The sequence below is a fragment of the Mytilus californianus genome, unplaced genomic scaffold (assembly GCF_021869535.1).
Source record: "Mytilus californianus isolate M0D057914Y unplaced genomic scaffold, xbMytCali1.0.p SCAF_8, whole genome shotgun sequence".
Classification (NCBI taxonomy): Eukaryota; Metazoa; Mollusca; class Bivalvia; order Mytilida; family Mytilidae; genus Mytilus; species Mytilus californianus.
The window spans coordinates 10374484-10401221 of record NW_026262734.1 but is presented as its reverse complement, the minus strand read 5'-3'; the positions used below and the strand labels follow the sequence as shown (position 1 = coordinate 10401221).

The 26738-nt window shown below is 30.9% G+C and overlaps 1 protein-coding gene and 1 long non-coding RNA gene across 5 annotated transcripts in view; one reads left to right on the top strand and one right to left on the bottom strand.

Moving 5' to 3' along the window:
- LOC127710775 (phosphatidylinositol 4-kinase alpha-like) overlaps positions 1-26738 on the bottom strand; it is an 81379-nt gene that overhangs the window by 23121 nt on the left and 31520 nt on the right. For 2 of the 4 annotated variants that reach the window (XM_052216731.1, XM_052216733.1), the window contains 14 exons: positions 24349-24473; positions 23129-23210; positions 19285-19368; positions 18445-18654; positions 17084-17176; positions 15850-15934; positions 15343-15402; positions 14669-14796; positions 13974-14132; positions 13163-13314; positions 12445-12552; positions 12023-12150; positions 10925-11059; positions 6490-6555 (listed from right to left, as the gene is read on the bottom strand). In XM_052216731.1, coding sequence (XP_052072691.1) covers positions 6490-6555; positions 10925-11059; positions 12023-12150; positions 12445-12552; positions 13163-13314; positions 13974-14132; positions 14669-14796; positions 15343-15402; positions 15850-15934; positions 17084-17176; positions 18445-18654; positions 19285-19368; positions 23129-23210; positions 24349-24473 — 1615 coding nt within the window. Of the gene's footprint in view, positions 1-1639; positions 1679-6489; positions 6556-10924; positions 11060-12022; positions 12151-12444; positions 12553-13162; positions 13315-13973; positions 14133-14668; positions 14797-15342; positions 15403-15849; positions 15935-17083; positions 17177-18444; positions 18655-19284; positions 19369-23128; positions 23211-24348; positions 24474-26738 lie in introns of all 4 variants that reach the window. The other 2 variants (XM_052216732.1, XM_052216734.1) reach the window with 2 other exon arrangements.
- On the top strand, positions 5242-5573 carry LOC127710787 (uncharacterized). Its single transcript, XR_007986330.1, has 4 exons — positions 5242-5284; positions 5329-5372; positions 5417-5460; positions 5505-5573. It is a non-coding gene; the product is annotated as an uncharacterized LOC127710787 (long non-coding RNA).

Below are 26738 nucleotides of genomic sequence, written 5' to 3'. Positions count from 1 at the left end.
CTACAACTTAATTCTTTTGAAATAAACTATAAGAAAATTGCTTATTTTTCCTTTTTTTTAAAAGAAAGGTTCATGTTCATTTCACATGAAAAACTCCCAAAGCAATGGCATCCTTCAAAACAAATAATAATCCAAAACAAAACTCATGCGACTCCATTTCCCATGCACTTTCACCACTGTCATCTTGATCAAGAAAATTTATAAAAGTAATATGCTTATAAAAAATCTCCATTCTTAGAAAGAAATATTAAAATATTTTTTTTTAAGAAATAAAATTCAAAATAGAATTACAATAACTTTATAAAAAATAATTAATGTAAGAATATGTTAAGTTTAAAGTTGATGTAGAAAACTACCGTACCAAAGAACTTTAACCTGAGAATGTTCTTGTGTCACACTATCATTATTTCTATGACCAGCAAACCTTAATGGGGGTCATAATAGTAAACTAGCATATAATTTAAAATGTTTATATCATAATGAACCTGTGTACTAAGTTTCTAGTTGATGAGTACTCAGCTTCCAGGTCACATATCTTAACCAAAAACTTTAACATAATTCTGCACAGACAAACAGAATATTAAAGACCAGAAAACTTATGCCTTCTTCTATTTATTGGAGGCTGGGCATAACAATGTGTTGTAGGGCGCCAGCCAATGAAAAAGCAAACCAACAAACAAAAATCAAAAGACATCTAGATCTCAACATACAGTTTTCAATAGAGGAGAGATAAATGTCAATACTGCATATCAAGCTAACAATAGCACAAACAAGAGAGAACTTTGATAACTAACACACACCAGCAAAACAACATGCAATATTTCACTCTCTACTTAAAGAATTTCTAGGTCATCCATCATATACTATTCACAACCCAATATCTTGTTATGTACCATAAACTGATAAGTGATAAGCAAAATTCCAGGCCTTATCTACATTCCTTCTTAAGGTTTCATGTCTCTTTCTGTATTTGTGAATGGGAAAGCTGCAAGATGAGCTCTCATGGTGCAAATAGGACTTATGTGATAAATTCATAGAATTTGACATGTGTAGAGAATCCATCTCAGGTTTAAATAGAATACATGTATCTAAAAAACTGAAAAATGATTTAACTTTGAACTCTGCATAAATATAGTCATATAATTTAATTTTGGATGTAACACATCTTCTTATTGGCTGAAAGATTTTAGTCTATCAGCTCATAGACATAATTTTGTCATGTGACCTTTACGTCATCAATGTTTTTTTCATGATTTACTCCTTAAAAATAGAATTAAATTATAAGGAATGACTGTAACATTTTTTCTGTCTATTCGAAATAACCTAATAAATATGGTGCACACCTTTAAATAACCTGCTACACAGGTTATTCAGTGTGCACCATATTTTCGATGTTATTTCTTCATAGACAGAAAAAAATATTACAAATATTTTTTTCAGGTAAATAACTTAAGAAAAATAACAAATACAAAGGGAACCTATGTTCCTAACATGTTTTACAATAATAAGTATATGAATTCAATAAACTTTGAAATAATAATTTACAGGGTAAAATTATTTGGCCTGGAATTTTTAAAATAAAATATATAAGAGTAAAATCAATCCTTGGTGCCGATATACTGATGCATCTGTTACTCACTAGCATCTGACCTTGTGTCAGGTACATGTAATAGGTTAGCTGTAAACATAGGTATACTGATGTACATGTAATAGGATAGTTATAATGATGTACTTGTAATAGGATAGTTATACTGATGTACTTGTAATAGGATAGTTATACTATTGTACTTGTAAGCATAAAAGTTGTACTCATGTACTATAGCTAGATGTAATAGGTTGGTTGTAATCATAAGTATACTGATGTACTTGTAATAGGATAGTTATAATGATGTACTTGTGATAGGATAGTTATAATGATGTACTTGTAATAGGATAGTTATAATGATGTACTTGTAATAGGATAGTTATAATGATGTACATGTAATAGGATAGTTATACTGATGTACATGTAATAGGATAGTTATACTGATGTACTTGTGATAGGATAGTTATAATGATGTACTTGTAATAGGATAGTTATAATGATGTACTTGTAATAGGATAGTTATAATGATGTACTTGTAATAGGATAGTTATAATGATGTACTTGTAATAGGATAGTTATAATGATGTACTTGTAATAGGATAGTTATAATGATGTACTTGTAATAGGATAGTTATAATGATGTACTTGTAATAGGATAGTTATAATGATGTACTTGTAATAGGATAGTTATAATGATGTACTTGTAATAGGATAGTTGTACTAATGTACTTGTAAGCATAAAAGTTGTACTCATGTACTATAGCTAGATGTAATAGGTTGGTTGTAATCATAAGTATACTGATGTACTTGTAATAGGATAGTTATAATGATGTACTTGTGATAGGATAGTTATACTGATGTACTTGTAATAGGATAGTTATACTGATGTACTTGTAATAGGATAGTTATAATGATGTACTTGTAATAGGATAGTTATAATGATGTGCATGTAGTAGGATAGTTATAAGGATGTACTTGTGATAGGATAGTTATAAGGATGTACTTGTAATAGGATAGTTATACTGATGTACTTGTAATAGGATAGTTATACTGATGTACTTGTAATAGGATAGTTATAATGATGTACTTGTAATAGGATAGTTATAATGATGTACTTGTAATATGATAGTTATAATGATGTACTTGTAATATGATAGTTATAATGATGTACTTGTAATAGGATAGTTATAATGATGTACTTGTAATAGGATAGTTATACTGATGTACTTGTAATAGGATAGTTATACTGATGTACTTGTAATAGGATAGTTATAAGGATGTACTTGTAGTAGGATAGTAATAAGGATGTATTTGTTATAGGATAGTTATAAGGATGTATTTGTTATAGGATAGTTATAATGATGTACTTGTAATAGGATAGTTATACTGATGTACTTGTAATAGGATAGTTATAATGATGTACTTGTAATAGGATAGTTATACTGATGTACTTGTAATAGGATAGTTATAATGATGTACTTGTAATAGGATAGTTATAATGATGTACTTGTAAGCATAAAAGTTGTACTCATGTACTATAGCTAGATGTTATAGGTTGGTTGTAATCATAATTATACTGATGTACAAGCTATCACATCAATAACTAATAAATATATCTTATACTCCTTAATAAATCCCTCTCTGTAAAAAATACCTTAAAGTCATTCTGAAATTGAAGGTTCATGAAAATGTTCTGACAATGGTCACAGTAGTACAATTATCTTTAATGAACCGAATGTTGTCTCGAAAATAATTTTAGTTTCTTATAATCATTTTGATGAATATGAACAAAGCATCATAATGTAACGTTCAAAGAAATTTTCAACAAACTTTCTAATGCTCAATTCCCTGATGCACCCATGCAATGAAAGACAATGAATTCAAATTCAACTTCAACAGACACCTCAATGAACTACCCATCTCAATTCATATGCAATTAGAAAAGTATTATACATTTACAAGACAAAGCAGTCAGAAAATATGATCACATGCATACAATTTCATAAAATTGGATGAATATCACTATGGTTACCCTCCTTGGTAGTCTCATTATAAGCATATGTAAAAGATAACATACTTTTCATTTTAGGCCATTTGAACTAATTCTTAAATTTTCATCATCTCCTAACCAAATTCTGCCATTCTCCCATTTTTTAATTTATCTCAAACTACTAACTATTTGATAACTTACTTTTCAAGATGCTAGTTCCTTACTTGAGAATAATTCTACTATTCAAGTTATCTTTCATAATGGTAGTTGATCTCCCCTCAAAAAAATTTGATAATCAGTGTAGTAATTCAAAAGCTTTCAAATGTCTATGGGAGTTCTGTTTTTTTACAATTTTGAGTAACTTTGACATGTTTTATTATAAATTCATTCTAATGAACCTATAAAATTATATCAATTTTGATGGAAAATTGTGACAAAATAATGGATTAGCATCACAACAATAGCATTTATTTTCAAATACATGTCGTACATGTAGTAACTAAATTGTAATGACCAGTTATAAAATATACACTTGATTGACATGTATTCATTGTAATGCAAGGAAATATCTAAGTACAGATATATATATATATATATATATCTACAATGTATATAATATATACATTACATGCATTTTAGTAGTAATTAGCAGATATAGTCTGATTTTATAATATTTCACTGAATTTATAATGAAATTAATGGACTATTCAGTTCAAAATGAGGATTTCATAAAATAAAGTAAAAAAATTCAATTATTTCCATATCAACAACTTCCAATTTATTATTTCTATATCAACAACTTCAATTTTACACAAAACCAAAATCTAAACATATCTAAGAGACCACAGAACTGTTTTAGAGGACTAAAATACTTGTCTCACATTCATCTATAGAAGCCAAGGAAAGGCTAAAATCTATGGTGCGCTAGAAAGGTCTTATATATAAAAATAAGGAGATGTAGTATGATTGCCAATGAGACAACTATCTACCAAAGTTCAAATAAAGTGGATGTAAGCAATTATAGGCAACAGTACAGCCTTCAACAATGAGAAAAACCCATACAGTATAGTGGGCTATAAAAGACCCTGACATGAAAAATATGAAACAATTCAATTGAGAAAAGAAACAGCCTAATTTATAACACAACAATTCACGAAAAACAAATATGACAGACATGAACCAACTACAACCACTGAACTACAATGACCACAGGCTCCTGACTTAGGATAGACACATAAAGAATGTGGCTGGGTTAAACATGTTTGTAAGCGCTCAACCCTCCCCTAACCTGGGACAGTGGTGTTACAGCACAATATAAGTGGAAAATTTACTCTCATGCAGAACCCCATAAAATACAGGCCAGTGGAACATTTACTCTCATCTAGAACCAAAAAAATACAGGCGAGTGGAACATTTACTCTCATCCAGAACCCAATAAAATACAGGCGAGTGGAACATTTACTCTCATCCAGAACCCAATAAATTACAGGCAAGTGGAACATTTACTCTCATCCAGAACCCAATGAAATACAGGCGAGTGGAACATTTACTCTCATCCAGAACCCAATAAAATACAGGCGAGTGGAACATTTACTCTCATCTAGAACCTAATAAAATACAGGTGATTGGAACATTTACTCTCATCCAGAACCTAATAAATTACAGGCAAGTGGAACATTTACTCTCATCCAGAACCCAATAAATTACAGGTGATTGGAACATTTACTCTCATCCAGAACCTAATAAATTACAGGCAAGTGGAACATTTACTCTCATCTAGAACCCAATAAAATACAGGTGAGTGGAACATTTACTCTCATCTAGAACCCAATGAAATACAGGCAAGTGGAACATTTACTCTCATCTAGAACCCAATAAAATACAGGTAAGTGGAACATTTACTCTCATCCAGAACCCCATAAAATACAGGCGAGTGGAACATTTACTCTCATCTAGAACCCAATAAAATACAGGCAAGTGGAACATTTACTCTCATCTAGAACCCAATAAATTACAGGCAAGTGGAACATTTACTCTCATCTAGAACCCAATAAAATACAGGCGAGTGGAACATTTACTCTCATCCAGAACCCAATAAAATACAGGCGAGTGGAACATTTACTCTCATCCAGAACCCAATAAAATACAGGTGAGTGGAACATTTACTCTCATCCAGAACCCTATAAAATACAGGCAAGTGGAACATTCATTATCCACTAGGGAAATTTTATTTGAAAGACAAATAAGGGACAGACGATCATGCAGTAAATGTCAAAACTGAATTTTGACCTATATCTTATGGTCCATGGTGTTGTGTTCAAATTTCAAAAGATTTGATCAACCAATAGTTAAATTATCATCCAATAACCAGATGGAAAGATGGACTGAAAGAGGGATGGACTGTGAATCATTTCAAACCCCCTGTATTCATACATTACTGAGGATTTAATATTATTTGAGAATACTTGTTTTTTTTTTTTTATAGATTTCAGGGAACAAGGTAAACCAAAAATTTCCTATAGGTATAATGTATATGTAGAATTTGCCAAAACCATGAAAACAAGAACTCACTAAAATACAACTTCTCTGCATAAATAGATGAATGCACACAAATTAAACTTATAATTAACAGTGAAATTTCAGTGAAATACAATAAATCTAGAGTGTCATAAAATGATAGTAAATATGAGTAAACCATTGTTGTTTTACATACATAGAGCTGTACCATGAATATGTATGTAATGTTTGCCACTGGATGTAAAGCAACCAACAGATATTTAGAAATGAATTAAAAATTTAATATTGACCAAATTGAGACACAGATTGCAGAATATGGAAATGCATTCAAAAAATTTAATGGACCTATTCTATTGTTAGAGGGGTATACATTCCCAAATAATTTGAATTAACATACGATTATATGGTTTGTTTACTGAGCAATCAGCGATCCTATTTAAGGTATGGTAAAGATCAGGTCGACCTACAAGTGAAACAATTGTACATGATTTATGTAATGAAAACTATGAATGTAAATGATGACCTCAATTGTTCAATATTTTTTTATTGAAATATTTCTATCATGAACCACAAAAAGTTCATCAACATCTTGAACAACTCCGCCCTTCTATAAATTGAAGATGCATGAAAATTAAACAATAACGTGGAAAGTTCCAACAACAAAAATCTGCAATAAACAAATTCAAAGTAGGAAAATCGGAGCATTTTTTTTCAGTCAAAACACAAAATATTTGTGAACAAAATCATGCATATAAGCAAATATTTATAAATCACAAAAAAAAAACACAATGTAGATTAAAACAAAAAATTAACAAATATATGATAACAAATACCTGCTAATCTATGATGATATTTGTGATCAAATGACATATAGACTGTAGGACAGAAAGAAACACATTAAAATGAATCACTTTTGACAATAAAATTTGTTTCTTCCAAGTTCATTAAATGTCTGCATAATCAGAACTTTCTCTTCTTAAATATTCAGGTGTAAGGTTATACTGAATAAGCCCTAATCCTAAAACCAACCCTTACCCATACTTAATCATAAAACCAACCCTTAAACCTACCCTTAACCCTAAACTGAACCCTAACTCTAAAGTAAATGAAGGCAAACAAATTATATATCATTTATTAATTTAAAGCAATGTCTGACAGGATGAAGATCCACATCCTTTAAAATGTTTGCAAAAATGTCTACATACTAGTTAAAAATTTCTTATCTTTGAGTGATGTAAAAATGTTTGTGGACTTTGCCAATAGCTTGAGCAAGGTATCTACTAAATGTTATTACTGTAACTCCATTTTTAGCTTTCATTTATTCAGTCCATTACATAGTCATATCTAATCCTTCAACAATATTTCAGGACATATACTTCCTCTTTTAGACCCTCATTCAGTATCCCAAAGTAAGAGTTTAATTTATTCAAGCTTTCACTTTCTTTTATATTTCATCTCTTTTGAAAAAGTTTTAATGAGCCGGTTTTTTAATTACCTAACATTAAAATTTGTTATGCATACTCAATTAAGCCATGCTTTACCTTTGTAATGGAACCATTTTTAAATAGCCTGGGTACCATACTTTTTTGGGGTCATGTGTAATTGCAAATTTGCTCATTTTTCATACTCTTGCTATATTTAATAATTTCATGTTTCAAAAGTGCTTTTGTAATCAAATGCACTAATACATGGCTACAAAAATATTATCATAAAGCATGATCATTTATTACATAAATACACAAACTATTCAAGGCATATGCAATTATATTTTTATTATTTATAAAATGAAATGCAAAGTTATAAATATTTCCCTTTATATATTTAATTGTAATGATATCAATCAACTTATATATTTACTGCATAAAATTTTATTAAAAAAAATGCCTTTTCATGCATTCTAACAAAAAGCCACATGCAGAACAGCTACCGATAATCTTTCTGTTATCCCCTCATCCTCATTCAATTTTTTAAAGTGAATTTTCATGGATTTTATGAAAATATCTTTTTTTATTTATTTGGTTATTTTTTTCCCAATATGATAAGAATTTTCATGGATTTTATTATCAATAAAAACCAAAGATTTTAATACAAAAGAAAAAGCTTATTTCTTCATTGATATATAAACTGCAAAGTCTAAAATCATAAAATAAAAACCTACAAACCACAAATTCAAAGCCCACAACCCAATGATTTTGTGTGTTTTCTTTTTTATAAAACTTAACTAGTTTTACTGGCTATTTAAATAGCACAATACTTGATATTAAACTAGGGGTTTTACTCCTTTGAACACATAGATATAAGAAGATGTGGTATGAGTGCCAATGATATATATTTCAAATTTATTAGTATTTTAGAATAGTTTGATTTTTTTTTAGTTCAAACGTGTACTTTGAATACTTCTATAATGTAAGTCTTTGATCATAAATGTAGAATTGTATCACAATTATGACTCACAATTCCTTGGCCATGAGGTCATAAAGAGCTATGTATGAGAATGCATATTGACCTCTAAACTTGTATTTATAAACAGGACCCTGTGGTTGAGTGGTCTAAGTAGTCGAACTACTGTATCACTAGCCTGTCAACACTGAGGTTGTGAGTTTGAATCCCGCACATGGCAGGTGTACTCGACTCCAATCTTAATTGACTAGGATTGTCAGTTTTCCTACCGAAGGTCGGTGGTTCTCTCAAGGGCACACCGGCTTCCTCCACCAATAAAAACTGACCACCAGGAAATAGCACAATAGTGCTGAAAGTGGCGTTAAACACCAACTAATCAATCAATCAATGTATTTATAAACACTGTTAATGGTAAAGTTGTCGCATTGATGTTTACTGAATGTTTTACAAATGGTCAGTAAAAGATACATCAACTAAGATCATAAGCCCTATGGGGTTTATCTAGTTTACACCGAGACATAAAAGTTAATGCAAAAGGATAGTTTTCAATTATTCAGGAGGTGTCTTTCAGAAGTTTGATCTTAATTTTATGGTGAAGCATGATAAATGCAGGATATCCAATAACATTTAACGTCTTTTGGTGTAAGTATGTATATTATAACAAATTTATGTTCATGTGTTCTATGTTCCCTACGACTAAATAGATACATGTTACATACAAACATACACTGTCTAATCATTCAAACTATCTTAACAACATGTAAAAAAAAATGCAGCCAATATAGGATACACAACTAACTGAATCTCGTACAGTGATATTACAAACAAATAAAATACTCTGGTTTAATTATATTTAATTAAGCAAAACAAGGAACAAAAGATACTTCAAAAAGAAAATGAAAATTTCAGTTCATAAAAGAAATTACAGTTTTTCCCATAAGGTTACAAGTAAAACAGTGTTTGACTGTGGGAGCCAAAATTGAAACTAGGTGAATTTTAAGTGTTCTCCACAGGAATTTTGGATGGCATCATAGAAAATGTATATGTAATAAGTTCTTGCTGTTGTTTGAATGTGTTTGCTTTACACCGCCTTAGCACAAAAGGTCATATCAAAGGCATGCTCACTGTTGAACTATTAAATTTATCTCTATCTTTTATTTCTATAAAATGACCAGGAACACGGTTAACTAAATTACAAAAGAAGTGTATAGGTACATTTTAAACTTTTTTTCAAGGATTTTAAAAATGGAACCTCTATACAAATTAAATCAATCTAAATACAACTTTTCATTTGTTTTATGGACATAAATAAGATAAATTAGTCCAATTTATTTCTTTTGGGAGTAAACATGAAACTTTATAAGTGATTTTTATGAGTATGTTTACAAAAAAAATCTTGAAGTAGCATTAATTTAAGCTCTATGTTTAAGTATGACAACATGGTTATATTGTCTGTAGGAGCATCAGATATTACTTTAGAAACTAAACACAATAAAAATGAATATTGCCACATTTGGTTTTAATTTGCTAAATGGTTTTTGAAAAAAAACTTTGTTCAAAAATAGGTTAATAGGTTAGCACATGTGTGCCAGATGACATGGATGAGCTAAAAATCAAAATAAGCAAACTAAAGAAACAAACAAAACCAGAGCTTTTACTTGTTTTCTATTTTATGAAGATTTTCATTGTAATTGTTACATATTTTCATACAAGAAGTTAAAACAAACATCAAGGGATGCAGCCTATACTTGCCATGATAAACATCTGATGGGGCAAGCCCAAAACTATGACGAGGACTGCTACCAAAGCTTAGCCTTGGACCACTGCTTATGCTTTGACGATGAAGGCTATTTATGCCTGAGAAAATCACAGGAATATCATGTTCACATAATCTATTACCTTTTGTAATTGCAAAGCATGCATAGTTTGCAGATTATTTTAGACCTATCACAAGGTTAAACTTACTGTGTTAGGTCTTGTTGGTTTAGAAAATTGAATTCTTATCAACTGATGCATGTAGTTTTTCAAATGGACTTTATACACTCTTTTTCATAAAAAATAAACACTAGTCAATAAGAAAATAATGTGCCTTTTATGAAACAACAAAAGTGGTGAAGTCTACTAAAACTGAGAAATATGTGATTCAAACAAAATTGCTGAATTCAAAACAACACTGGCTAAAAAAAGTTATAGCCATCCAAAACATTTTCATTATTCATGATAGCTATAAATTTCAAAGACTTACTGACAATTATACTTTTCTTAAGCTAAGGTTCTTTTAAAAAAAATGTATCTTTTCAACACATGGTTGTAGAATTCAACAACTTGTCAAATTTTTAAGTGCAAAACACACAGCAGGGACATGAAAATGTGGTGTTATATTTAAGTGAGACAAAGTCACTACAATAAATGTTTGTAAGAAATATACATACTTGCTGATCGCTTTGAATATCCACTGATACTTGCATTAAGTGGAACCATCCATTTAGACTTAGCAATGTTCTCTGGAGTTATCCCTGCAGACCATGATAAACCTAAAGAATGCTGGGCATCAGGCTCTGCGGTAGCTGTTAATCAGAATGTACTCATGCATTAAAATCAAAGTACAAATTATGACAAAAACATTTAATTATGAAAATTGACCATGTAATGGAAAATTAACAAAAAATTAAATTTCAAGTTTTTTAGTGAAATTAAGGACATATCTAATCACTTTAAAATTAAATGGTCGACTTGATTTCTTATTATTATTATCCACAAAAACATTTAACTTTCTTTTCTTTTATGGACATTTCCTTTTCTTTTTCAAATAAAATAAGATAAATGTTGCTGTTTTCTTGTCTTTATATTGCACCTTCTCCTTATTTTATAGCCAATGGGTTACGATATACGCCCCCCTTTCTTCATCCTTGGCAGATAAAAACATCATTTGTGTAAACAGCATTGTGCCATCTCTATGGCACTATGAGTAAGGTATTTCTGAGAAAGTTACAACACTATGAGTAAGGTATTTCTGTAACATTTACCTGAGAAAGGAACAACAGTTTGCTGTGACATTTACCTGAGAAAGGAACAAATCTTTGAGTAAGGTATTTCTGTAACATTTACCTGAGAAAGGTACAACACTATGTGTAAGGTATTTCTGTAACATTTACCTGAGAAAGGAACAACAGTTTGCTGTAACATTTACCTGAGAAAGGTACAACACTATGAGCAAGGTATTTCTGTAACATTTACCTGAGAAAGGAACAACAGTTTGCTGTGACATTTACCTGAGAAAGGTACAACACTATGAGCAAGGTATTTCTGTAACATTTACCTGAGAAAGGAACAACAGTTTGCTGTAACATTTACCTGAGAAAGGTACAACACTATGAGCAAGATATTTCTGTAACATTTACCTGAGAAAGGAACAACAGTTTGCTGTAACATTTACCTGAGAAAGGTACAACACTTTGAGTAAAGTATTTCTGTGACATTTACCTGAGAAAGGAACAAAACTTTGAGTTAGGTATTTCTGTGACATTTACCTGAGAAAGGTACTACGCTGTGAGCAAGGTACTTCTTGTCCTGATGCATCAAGTTGAAGAATTTAATTAACGTGTTGATGTCTTCTCTCAAATCTGATCCTTTATGAGTGGGAAATAATGGTCTTCTTCTGTAAATCAATAAATTAGATATACAGCATTGCTATAAGATGTTATAGAATCACTTCCTGTTACTTGAGATGTTACATTCTAGTCTAAATAAAATTTGCTGAAGTTTTAATCTTCTATGTAAAAATACAGTCAAACCTGCCCTAACATTCACCTGAAATCATCTGTCACCTTTGTTTAACAGTCATTTTGAAACATGTCCAAACATTTCCCCGTATTCTTTAACTTGTTTTAGCAGTCATCTCTCTAACGAAGTCAAATACTTCACTGATTAGAAAAACAATTGTACAACTTACGCAAAGTAATCCAGTGCTGATGCATAAACCCTTTCTCTAAGTACAGTTTTACTGGTTGTGTTTGGCAGTGTATCTCCTTGTAGAATGGATAAACCCATACATAACATCCTGCAAATATATCCACAATTTAGCAAGTGTTAACAATGTGCATCCGATTTGAAAATTGCAACTTTATCATTTTTACAATGTATCTATAATTAGAAATTTTAAAAACAAATTTAAAAACAATTGGAGAGTAATCCCTTCCTGAGCACCTGAGATCACCCCCGTTTTTTTGGTTGAGTCTGTTTTGCTCAGTCTTAAGTTTTTTATGTAATGTTTTGTACATTCTTGTTAGTTTTTCGTTGTTCTCCCTTTTGGCATCTTCCGCTTCTTTTTTTTATTGCTAGACAAACAAGATTTATTGACATCAATAAATCAACTTTGACCTTATTTTGCTTTAAACGTAATATTTTGATATGAAATTACAAGAAACAAAATATTTGTGGAAAAATCCATCCATACCAATAAATAATCAATCTTAGACTAGTTTGTATAAAGTCTGCCGTTGTAACAGAATTTATATTTTGCCTCTAAATATTGAATAATATTGTTTTGTAAAATGTGGACAAACAAATGCTAATTTATTTATGTTTTTAACTTTGAGCTTTCAATAAAGATTTTGGTTATAACTGTACTCCAATTTCAGTGTTAAAGTCAAAGATTTGTATATACTTACCTCATCCTAGGACCAACAGCTGACAGATGTCTAGAGATCGATGGTGGATTTCTGCCAACAGTTATAGACAATGATTTATTGAGAAGACCTGTCAGGATGCTTACTTGGTCATTACTACAATACTTAGCTATCTCAATCCTCTCAAACAGAAACTGAAATGTCAATAAAAACAATATACAAATTTTGTCTGCATAATAAGTCAATTACTATAATTGGTAATCCAAGAAGAATTTGCTTTCAATTTTAACTCTTACCATGCTGAATTGTTTGTGGAAAATGTTTGAATTTCCTTTATTTGTAAAGATATTCAAATTATCAGCAAATGAGCTATACCTTGCTGCTGATGTTCACTGAATACAATGAAGCTAGCAATAGCAGCAAGGTATAGCTCATTTGCTGATAATTTGAATATAGGTGATGACAGGGCATGGTAGGTGGGCTAGTGATAAGGGGTAGGTGGATAGGTGGCTGCCCCAAAGTTGGCTATCACTTGCAAAATGTCAATTTTGATGATTTTCCCTCCTAGTCTTTGTTCTCTTCCAATCACCCCCAGTTTTAGTGGGGTTTATGTTGCTCAGTCTTTAGTTTTCTATGTTGTGTTTTGTATACTGTTGTTTGTCTTTTGGTCTTTTTTCGTTTTTTGCCATGGGGTTTTCAGTTTGTTTTGGACTTGTGAGTTTGAATGTCCCTTTGGTAGCCTCTCTTTTTCTAGCTCCCACATAGAGATGATTCCTTTCCTTCCTCTTGGTTGTATCTATTTCTGGTTTGTCTGTTCTGTATGAATATGTCCTTCAATGTGCAATTAACAAACCTGAGTCCATAACTGATGAGGTCCAACAACAGGTGGATGAGGACCAACAATATCATTCTCTGTCTTAGCTAATGGGTCCACCTCTGGTCGGTCTTCTCTGAATATACCCAACTTCTTATCAATGGTCACCTGCCAGGCGGCTGCCATCTCACAGAAAAACTATAATGAACATAAAAAGGGTAATTTTGTTAAATAAATGGAATCTCACTTGTGCAACATTTCCATCAGGATATTTAATATTTCCAAGTATGTCTCATTTAATTATACCTAATAACCTTTTGACCAAAGACAATCATTATCATATTCTAAATTAGCTTTTCCATGTAGGAAAACAGGAATTGTTTTGAACATTAATTCTTTCAATGTTTAAAATTTTGCACAAATTTTATTTGATTTTGAAATCTATCTCCCAAACAATGTTTAAGACCAAAAAAAACAATGAACAACATATGGTCCAGAAAGCCAGACTTGGTACAGGCACAAAATGTTGTGGGGTTAATTGTTTTACATGTGCACAAACCTCCTCCTTACCCCATCTAGAACAGATGTTTAAACTACAAACATACAAAAAAATCCTGCACAGTGCAGCTTGTAAAATTATTATATTTTTTTCCCAGTCTTAGTTGTTTGGTTCGTGAATTTCATGGATTGTATCTAGTTGTTAAGTATTCACTCTGGTTATACATTGTTTATACCTCTATATTAAGGTCCCTCCTAGCAGCTAGTAACCACTCCCAGCATGAGACAGCAGCTTCCATGGCCTTAGTTGTAAATTGTCTTACTGGGGTCCAACAAAGGGAATGTAGTAAATGTCTGTGACAATCTATTCAAATACATAAATATTTAAATTTTCAACAATACATGTATATAATATAAATATAACTCTGACAATATCTATTTATCTTTATTTTGCTAAAAATATTTTTAAACGGAAAAGTAATTCAGAAATGGTAAGTTATAAACTAACAGCCATGTCAGAGACATTTTATCCTCACATTTCAAAACACTGAAAATCATATTTCCTGAGTTTAAAATGTCTGGAAAAAGGTTTATCCTATTATGACTAAGTTTTCCATTAATGTTGCTATCACGGCTGTGTATTAGTCAAAACATGTACTATTTAATTATATAGAAAAAAATGTAGAGGACACTAAAGTATTTCTTTCATTAATTTTGAAAAGTTTAGAAATCAGAAATTCTAGTTTTACATGACTTTTGAACATTTCCTTTCCAATATTGACACAAGGACATGAAATAGGATGAATTCTGATTATTATAAAACAGTATAATTTTATTTGTGGGTCAAACATCAAATTATTTGTCAATCTTATAATGCAAATGTAAAAAATATCAATAAAATATGAAATACCTTTAATATTGACTAAGAAAGCACATATCCTAAACAATCCTTGTATAATTGCTTCATCCTCTGAAATTAAATAAATACTACATTTTAATGGGATGTCAACATTTAATGATATACATGCACTGGTACTTACAACACATTACTTGCTGTAATCATTGTCTATCATATAATCATACCTTCCTTCAACTATTAAGATTGAGAACAATAATAAAAGCTTTTTCTTTGGTATGTATTATTATTACCTAGTGTGACTTGGGGATGTTGTCTCACCTATATCCACCTCATAATTATATCCTACTAAAATGTAGAAATTTTCATCAAAAATTATTCCTCTGTACATAAAGTAGTTTTTTAAAAGAATGTATACATATGTCTTTTGGATATTGGTGTCAATGGGTTGCTGTCTCCTTGATGTATAACCAATATCTCCACTCATTCATATTACTAAACCCTTCAAATAAAATATTTTATAAATGAAACTGTTTTGTTTGACATGTCTAAGTTACTTACCCTGTTTCTTTATAGCCTTCTCTAACTCTCCATACAATAACTGAGCAAGCTGATCATCCTTACATATGGCTTTCATTCCAGCAACCTAAAGGTTAAAATATTAGTCAGTCATTATATTTTATAACTTTTACATGAGAAAATTCCAATGACAGAATGAAACTAGAGGCTCTAAAGAGCATGTGTTGCTCACCTAGGTCTATTGGCATATTCAACAAAGGACACTCTCCAACATTGTAAACGAAAATAGAATTCATAACAAAATTCTCTTTTTTGCAGATCTTGTATTGCTGATCATTTTATCTGTTAATTCTCTCTATCTACTTTAGTTTTTGCTCCAAACACAAAAGAGGGAAAAAAAATACTCATTTAAGGTTAATCACTCCTATAAAGAGTGACAGTCTAATAACTATATCGGCAAAATTTGACTTGTATGTAGATCTTGCCTTGCTGATCATTTTTGTTATTTAAAGTTTCTATTTATCTATTATAATTTTTTTCATAGAAGGCAAAAGGCAAAATAATTGGTAAAAATCGTCAATGAAGGGCAATAACTTCATTTTTAATTGTAGATCTTGTCTTAATGATCATTTTCCCTTATTTAAGTTTCTATCTGTCTATCATAATTTTTAAGATATAAGACAAAAACACCAAAAAATAGTAAAAATCGTCAACAAAGGGCAATAACTCTAATAAGGAGTCAACTGACGATTTCAATCATGGAGACTTACTTGTAGATCTCGTCTTGCTGATTATTTTTGAATTTAAAGTTTCTCTGTATCTATTATAGTTTTCAAGATAATAGACAAAAATGTAAAAAAAAATGGTAAAAGTTGTCATTTGAGGGCAATAACTCCTATAAGTTAACAGTTTTGACTTAAACTGCCAATTAGTAGAGCTCAACATTCTGAACATTTTTGACTATCAGATTTTTCTCTATTTATAACGGTTTTCAAAATAATAGACAAAACTTGCATTTTACCCCAATGTTCTATTTTTAGCCATCTTGGTTGGCAGGTGGGGTCATCAGACACATGTTTTAAACTACATACCCCAATGATGAATGTGGCCATGTTTGGTTAAATTTTGGTCCAGTGGTTTCAGAGGAGAAGAGCTAACATTACTTCAGAACTTGCATCCCACAGATAATATAACTTTTCAATATGAAAAAATGCATTTAACACCAAAGCAACTATATATGAAGCATTTCTGTTTTTTTTTTTGGCAATAACCATACCTCTCCAGTGTATCTACTTCTCAGATTAAGATTGGCCATAAAACTAGAACTGTCCTTCGTCACACTATTTGGCCTTCTTTCTAGAGTTGAAGACTGCAAAAAACAAAAAAAAACATGAATATATGGCATAATGTGGATTCATTTATTTTCGTGGGTATCAATTTTCGTGGATTGAGGAAAACTTGCATTTTTTGTGGATATTTGATTTTGTGGTTTTTCCAATCTCTGCAAACAAAGCCTATAGAACATTTGTAATTCCTTGAAATTTTGAATTCGTGGTTCACTTATACCCACGAAACCAACGAAAATTGGTATCGTACAAATAATAATAAATCAACAGTATTTGGTAAAGAAAATAAAATAAGTTAACTGATATAGTTATTACATATTTCCGTATTATACCCTTTAAATCAGACTTCATAAACTATTTGTAATTGGATTTGTTCAAAACTCATACTCATATTTGAGAATACATTTAAATAAATTTACTCAAGCTAAGACTGTTCTAATCTTTAAAATAAAAGGTAATGTTCACCTATTTATTTTACAACACAATCTTTTGATTTTCTTGGAAGTTGTCAACACTATCATGACTATACATGCATTCAATATTACAAGATACATGTGATAGTGGAAATGAAATGATTGGAAAACAGTTCAAGTGTGGACAAAAGAAATTTTTCCAGTTATAAAGTGGCATAACTAAAAAAAAGTAAAACTGATAGAGCGCGCAAAACAGCAAATTTGGCAATTTTCCATTTCGAAAGGGGCATTACACAAAAACAGTGAAATTCGAACTTGATCTGTGTTTGGTGGTAATAAACATTGTATATAAGTTTCATGACAATTGGCTGAGGCAAAGTAAAGTTTACCAAGTTTTCCATTTACAAAGGGACATAACTCGAGAACAGTGAAAGTGATGCCACCCAAATTCAAACTTGATCTGTGCTGTGTTTATATGGTAATGAGCATTGTGTATAAGTTTCATAACATTTGCTTGAGACAAACTGAAGTTAAAGAACAGAAACCAATTTCGAGACTTATTGATGGACGGAGGGACTATGTACAGATGGACAAGAATAAAACTTAATGCCCCTCCGCCTAGCAGTTGGGGGTGAAAAAGCTGTTCAACTTCAACAATCTAAATATCAAGTATTAACAAATTTTTAAAAAAAATTTGGAATAAAGTTTCTAGAAATGGCAAATAAATTGGTTTACACACGTCTTTTATGTTGTGACTTGATAACTTTCGGCTAAAGGTGAAGCAGTCCTGTTGTATCCAGCATAAGTATGTACACTTTCCATGGCTAGTGCCACACCTGTGTGTTGTTTTAGATCTATACTATGACTTGATTACTTACGGCTAAAGGTGAAGCAGTCCTGTTGTATCCAGCATAAGTATGTACACTTTCCATGGCTAGTGCCACACCTGTGTGTTGTTTTAGACCCTCTGTGGACTTTTCTACTTCATGTAAGTATTGTGCCAGGTGAGACTTTGTAGTGTTTGGAGCCCACTTCATTGACTCCTTCAATAACTCCTTACTGTAAGCAGCAAAGTCCTTTACCGTGCTCTGTAAAATAACAAGTACAGTATTCAGGTATAAAAGGCATTATTTTACAGAAAATATACATGAATGCTTCAGGGGAGGTCTGATGATTTTAAGTTTGGCTGTATTAAAGAAAATAAATTTGGTCTTCTGGAATAATAAAGGTCACAACCATTCTATACAATATTTTCAAGTATTACAATCAACTAAAAGTATATATTTAGTTTTATTTCCCAACTCTTCTAAACCTAGTTTAATACTGAAAACAGGATACAGGCAAGACTGCTAGTAGTTTAAAAAAGTACCAAATATAAAAATAAAAAGATGTGGTATGATTGCCAATGAGACAGCTATAACAATTTTTTCATAATTTCCAAGCCTGGAAACAATTTTACATATTTTTTTAGCAATAGCCATTGTTATAAATTTTAATGCTATATATACTGAATCTATTCAATTATAATTGAGAATGGAAACAAGGAATGTGTCAAAGAGACAACAACCCGACCAAAGAGCAGAAAACAGCCCAAGGCCACCAATTGGTCAAAATCATGCGAGATTGTTTCTTCGTGTATTGGTTCCTACAAAAGAATTTTTATAATTCTTTTCTAATTACTCAAATCACTTCCTAGAATTCTTTATAAAAAATATTACCTCTCTATCTGCAAGGTTATCTCGGACTCGAAAGTTGAAAGGAGTTCCAGGGACATCAAACTCTGGTGCTTCTTCATTTGGATCCTAGAAAAATAGGAAATCACTGCTAATATCTGACATTATATATCCCATACCTTTTCATTGACAAGAAAATAGGTAAGCTTTACAAAATATGTAAGCTGGTATCATTAACATGAGAATCAAGTAACAATAGCTTGTTCAAGGGAGTTTACCCTGTGACATCTTTATAACTCTACAGTCACATGCATCATTTTTTTTTTTCAGATAAAGATTTCTCATTTGCTTGGTTTTCACTTGAAAATTTCTATTTATTAGTTTAAGTAATGAAATTTAATGAGCTTGCAATAGAAACCATACTGATAATGTCCATCATCTTAATTTTCTAAATTATTGAAGTCTTCAATTTACTTGGGAACTAAAACTCATTTAAAACTTGAACAATAAGCTTTCATTTCTCTTTGTAAAAGCAATGTATAGAAAATTTCAACAGTGGCAATCATATCATTATTACTACAGTGTTACTTCATGAAAAGTTCAAACCAGTTAAACAAACGTTAAATACTAATAATAAATCACCCTTCAACAAACTATAATGTATATAATGAACAGGATTTTAGGATATCCAGGACTTGATCTTGGAATTTAGGTCACTGACTTCTGATGAACGAAAACAATTTCATCATTCAGTTTTGCATTCATTGAAGTACATTTTTAAGATCAATCCTGAATTTAAAACAAACCAAAACAGAAAATAAAAAAAAAAAACTTAAAATAAAATTGCAAACTAAGTAAAGTTTTATATACCACATGATAATCCTGAAAACAAAATAAAAAATGCAGATTCATTTTGGTCAGAGTGTTTTGACACAGAATTTCTCAAAATACAAAGATATCATGTAAAGATATTTAGTATTTTCCTTGTTGAATGGGCTCAGTTATTTCAAAGATATATTTATAGATTAGAGGCTATATATATTTTGAGAATAAAAGATAGAATATAAACTATCACAATGAGATGAATTATCCTAATATCATATATGTATGTCATTGTTCTATTTATATTCACTACACTGCTACTTAGAATCTAACAAAGTTGTTATCACACTGAAAAAATTGTCTTTGCAAATTAATGGCTGTCATTGACATGGAAAGTTGCTGAACATTTATAACTGTGCTGTGTAGGAAAATGTGCATAAAATAACTGGGGTTAAACAAAATAATAATCATAATTGCTATAGTTACTCTTATCTTTTGTTTTTGCTATTTTCACATTAATTGTAATAATCCCTAAGACAACATACTTTCCATTTACAAGTGTTTCATACAATGTTACAACATCAAACTCAAATTTCATCAAATTTATTTTTTTTGTCAAATATGAATAAAAAGTTATACTGTCACTGTGTTATTTGGGCAATCACAATGATTTGAACCTATACATTTTGGTAATAATAATACAGTCATTGACCATATAACACCTTGCTTTTGACGTATAATATGTGTTTTCATAAAGTTTTATCTATGGCACCATGAAAGAATGCAAGGTCACAGAATTCTTATGTTGTCCATTTCAAATATATAATTGTTCATATTTTTAATAAAGCCAGAAAATGTTTCTTACTTCATAGTGTTTTTAATTATTGGAATCTTGTTGATGAAAGATGCTGAAATAGTCATTGCTAAAACTAACTTAATGAAAATGTAATGAAAAAATGTGACTGAATAATTTACTATGACATGATCCTAAAAAATCAAGATAAATTCAGGGCTTTTTGGGACTGAAAATATGTTTTATATTTTTAAAATCAAAAATGGAAAATCAAACAGCTTTTATCATAAAGTTGAAACAAAGAGAAAATTAGGGCAATAACTCAAGTCATCATGAAAGCAAAGGATCATAAAAAAATTATTATTTGAAGAAGTTCCATAAACTTTAGTATTTTTTTTCCCTTATACAAATATATTTTGATGTTTCCCCAATGATAATTCAATTTTTTATCCCCAAAATTGGTAAAAAAAAAACACAACAAAAAGTTTAACATTTTGGTAATTTCCCCAAAAAACTCAATTTTAATGAGGTTTTTGCTATCATGGAAATGCAAGTATTGTGACTATATTGTGACTATATTTGATTATTTTCTGAAAAGAAGATGTTCAAAAAACAGTGTATTATTTTCAAAGGAGTAAGTTCGCGGGATCAGTAAGTGCCCTTTTTCGCCCTGAATATTAGGTCCATTGTTTCCTGATAAAAAAAATATTTCAAGTTGATGAATAGACATGTAAGAAAGTGGAACAGAAATATTTTTGTCAATCTTTTCTTATTGACATTTATACCACAAATAGGCCAACAAAATAGATTTTGGTTAAGGTTGACAAAATTTTCCAGATTTCAACCACATTTAGGCGTAGGAAACATAGGGTGCAGGGTTTGACAAACTGAATATTTAAGTATGAAGATTAGTAATTAAATTGTTATAACACACATAATGTTAAAAGATCTCATTTTTCAACATCTGCGCTGTACGTTTCCCACAGAAATTGAAATAACCGAAATTATTGAATTTGAGGAAAACCCTAATTTGTGCTACTTATTACATCATCAAAAGAACACTCATGTGTAATTCTTTAACAAAGGGAACTATTTCCTAGCTAGTCATTATTTAAGCTTTGATTTATTTTGATAACGGTCAATGAATCCTTATTTGAAATTTTAGCTAAAAATAGGGCCCATATTGGGGGCCTTATCAAACCTACTCCTTTGATATATAAAATCTAGCTTTACAAGAGCTAAATAAATCCCTTAATACCTCTTACCCTTTTCACACAATTATCATGATTATTAATAGCAAAAACAACAGAAGAAAACAACTATTGGTGATAAATTAGATTTGTCAGAGGAAAAACAAAATAACTAAACAATAGAATTCTTACATTGTACCATTCCTGAAAAGATTGACACAATACACATGCATATCATAATAAAACTGATCTAAAACAAAATGTAAGTGATTATCTATAATAGTACTAACTGAATACATGTACATTTATTTGTGATACCAAGTTAATGTAGGCATTACAGTTAAGTTTGTTACAATAAGTAGTGCATAGCAAAAATATGTTCAATTCTTGTCATGTATGAACATTGTCTTAACAAACGTTTATGCAGAAATAATTAAAAATGTCATGCAATGTAATAAGTTTTAATAATATATTGTATTGCAATCTGGCAAAACAAATGTAATTGTATACCACAGTAAGAAAATAACATCAGATAAACTTCCTAACTGAGAGCAAGTAGCAGATCATATTAGATAAGATGTACAATTAAATCATTAAATTTCATAATGGTCTCCCATTTCAGATTTTCCTGATAATATGATTATTCATCCAAATTTGAAGAGGATCCGACAAAGGTGAAGGTGCTTACCTACTACAAGAAATTTATGACATACAGACGGAAAAAAAAATTCAAGATCCATAACTTTGTTGCTTGCAGTACAAAAATGTCATTGATTTCATCCAAAAATATTATATGAAATTTAAGGGGGTGAGCTAAGAAGTTGCTATTGAGATTTGTCATTTCACTGAGGTTGAACAGCATTTAAAGATTTCCATTCCTGTGCATTATATTAAAAGAAAATCATATTGATTCTGTTTTTAATATATTGACAATTTTTGTTTCTCAAAACTAAAAGTTACTCTCCATTCATTTTGAAAAAAAAGGTAAACTATTCTCAACAGTAATTTATATAAAAAGCTTCAAGACACTGTCCAGTTTTAGAAGTTACTTAATATATAGGTACGAATCATGTACATATCTTACCACTTCTAATGAGTTTGACAGTAACTGTAGTATATCAAACATGGTCTTCAATACAGTGCCACTCCATAACAAATGTGGAAACCTGAAATTATTATGTATTAATGATGTATTACTCTTTTGGACAAAGCATTATTAAATTATGTGTGAGATACATCTTACTAATACTTATCAGTACAATAATTTCATTGAATAAGTCTAAACAATAAGTTGCACATGCATACCCCAACTTGCAACCTATACTTGCTAACATCAACGTTATTTGGACCTGGTGAATATTTATCTCATTGGCAATCATATCACATCTCCGTATTTTATACTGGCAGACCAGACACGAAGTCATTCTATTCAGTAGTATTGGAGAAATGTGTAATGAGAATATTTAGTTCATTCAACATATTCAAAATTCAGTCTTGGCAAATAAGAATGTCTGACTGATCTTAAAAGTGCTCTAACAAGTTACAACTCATCACTGGCAAGCTTCTAATCAAATATTTAGTCATTCAGTTCAGTAGTATTGAACAAAAAAATGACAAAAATATTTGTTGGATGAGTGAACAGAAGAACAACCAAACTAATGGAGGAACAAACACACAAGGTGATTACACTAAAACCCAAACTCCTATAGTGGGGGTTTAAAAAATCAAAATACATCAAAGATACTAGTCTATTATTGAGGACTATATGTTTAAATCTAAATCTCGTTTTTCTTTTCTTATATCATAAGGTTGTTGTCTCGTTGAAATATACCCCATTATGACATATGTTGATTTACTCGTCTTAAAATATTACAAAAGAATAGATCCAGTACACAGGTTATAAAAAAGTCACTGATGATATCACTACAATAGTTAAATAATTTTTTCTCTATTTTAACAGTTCATCCAGATATTCTGTGTGAAGTCTGATAACTCAAAATTTAAAACTCCATTAAAGACTAATTTTCCACAAACTACAGTCAAACCTGCTATAACGGTCACCCCTAATAAGCGAAAACCTGTCTTGCCAGGTTATCCTCTACTTGTCCTACAGTAGTAGTACTTATGCATTTTAAACCTCAATTTAAATGTCACCTCTTTAATGAGGTCAGTTTTATTTTTTGTCCCAAGGATGACCTTTATATATACAGGTTTGACTGTACATCCCTGACTACAATGTAAGTACAGTATACTACATCTGCATTCATTGTATATAATTCTAAATAACTCAATATATATACTTACTTTTCTACCAGTCTAGAGAGGTGAATGTCAGCTACCGTCCTTATCCTTTTGTAGATGTGATTAAACTTTACCAGTAAGAACTGTGCTAGTAGATCTAATTCATGTTCCTTAGCCTCTGTCTTTGGCTAAACAAAAAGATACAATCATGATACTATACTCTTGTACAGTTGACTGCTTTGTAGACTGCATTCTACCACCAAAATGTAGCACATATCTATCCATTTAACAGACATTGTAAGTATTTGTACCTTTGAATTTTCTTTGGTTTTTTGGCACTATACAGATCTGACTGAAATTAATCTTTGTTCAAATAAAAGAAATTATGTTTATCAAATGACAACAATGGGAATACAATGAACTAGTAAATTTTTGAAAAGAAAGCTGACTTTATTTGAAGTTTTATAGATTATCTATGGTTCTGTAAATAAGAAATGTATTTATAAAGGTTACTCGGGAACACGTGTATTTGTTTACTTTTTAACACGTGTGTTTAAATCAAAACATGTTTATGTTTAATTTGATTGGACCATCAGTAAGTTATTACCGGTTTAAGTTATATCAATCATGATAACTTCATGCTAGAATTTTAGCGCTAAAATTATAATAAGATATCTAGAATTGTCATTCGAGGTTCGCCTATCCGACAGAAAGGTTCGTTTTTTCTTAAATCGCCACTTGGTAAAATGTCCGAATCTTCTCCACGTCTGGAATTGAATGAAGACATACTACTCGAAGGAGATAATAGTTTACCGCCACCTAATATTCATAAAGCAGCTGATAAGTCGTCTGATTTGGTAGATACTGTAGAGCTTTTTAAGACAATTTTAGACAGCAAGTTAGGTGAGTTGAAATCTGAACTCATACAAGAACAAGATTGCCTTAAGAGAAAAATTAAGGAGGACGTCACTCTAAAATTTAAGGGGGAAGGAAACAGAATTCAGTACACCTTTAACGAGGAATTATTAGACACTGTTAATAAACTTTCAAAATTCATCCCTAACTCCAATACTCAAGCCTATAGATTAGTTCTTGACATAACTGATAAGATCAAAAGCCGTAATAAGAAAATACGCATAGCTGATGCTTCCCCTGCTGGTTGGGGAACCGTTAGGGAATACGAATCCAATGCCGTGGCTTCAGATTCTGAAGATGAGAGAAAGATACGACAAGCTGAGACCAGAGCTATCCGTACCTCCAAGGAGAAGTCAAAATCTCGCCAGCAACCTTACCCAAAAAATCCGCCTCGTCAACAACCTGCGGAATCTTATGGTAACCCTGCTTACGCTCAGCATTATCAACGTAATCAGCAACAGCCCTTTCGTGGGAGCTTCGCAAGGCGTAAGCCTTGCTCAATCGACACGTGCCACTACTGCAAGCAACAAGGCCACTGGAGAAAAAACTGTCCTCTTCTCGCCAGTCTCAGGTCATCCAACAGCAACTCCACAACCTACCAGAAGTAGTAAAGTAGGGCCTGAACGTCACTCTCCAGTCATTGTGAATGATAAGTATTTAGACACTATTAATGACCAATTTTCTACATGTTTTGTTGATAACGATTATATAGAATCTTTTTTAGATCAAGTTCAATATTTTGAAAATTGTCAGTCATATGATAAATTTAAAGGGGTGAAAGGTAGATTAGCTTGTCATGTAAAGTATTGGGAAAATATAGGTGCTTGTCCTTTTGTGCTTGATACAATAAAAAATGGTTATGTTATTCCATTTATAGATACACCTTTTAAAATGTACCACAGAAATAATAGATCAGCACGGCAGAATACTGAATTTGTCACAAAGTCAATTGAAGATTTAGTTCAAATAGGTTGCGTAATTAAAGTGCCTTTTCAACCATATGTGGTAAATCCATTGAGTGTTGCTACTCAAAAGTCCGGTAAGAAACGACTTATTTTAGATATGAGTCAATTGAATAAACACATAAAGCGCGAAAAAATAAAATTTGAGGATTGGAAGTTAGCTATACAATATTTTGACAAAGATATGTATCTGTTTAAGTTTGATTTAAAATCTGGTTATTTTCACTTAGACATATGCTCACAGCAACAGACTTTCTTAGGTTTTCAGTGGGAAGGTCAATTTTATTGCTATACTGTTTTAGCTTTCGGAATTACTACCGGTCCGTACATTTTTACTAAATGTTTGAGGCCACTAGTAAAATTTTGGCGTGGAAACGGTATAAAAGTTGTTTTGTATTTAGATGATGGATTTGGCATGAGTCCAGATGAAAATACATGTAATGAGCAATCGTCCTTCGTAAAAAGGTCTTTGATTGATGCTGGTTTCCTTATTAACGAGGAGAAGTCTGTTTTTAAACCTGTTACCGAGTTAGAATGGTTGGGAATAGTTTGGAACTCGAAAGAATACAAATTATC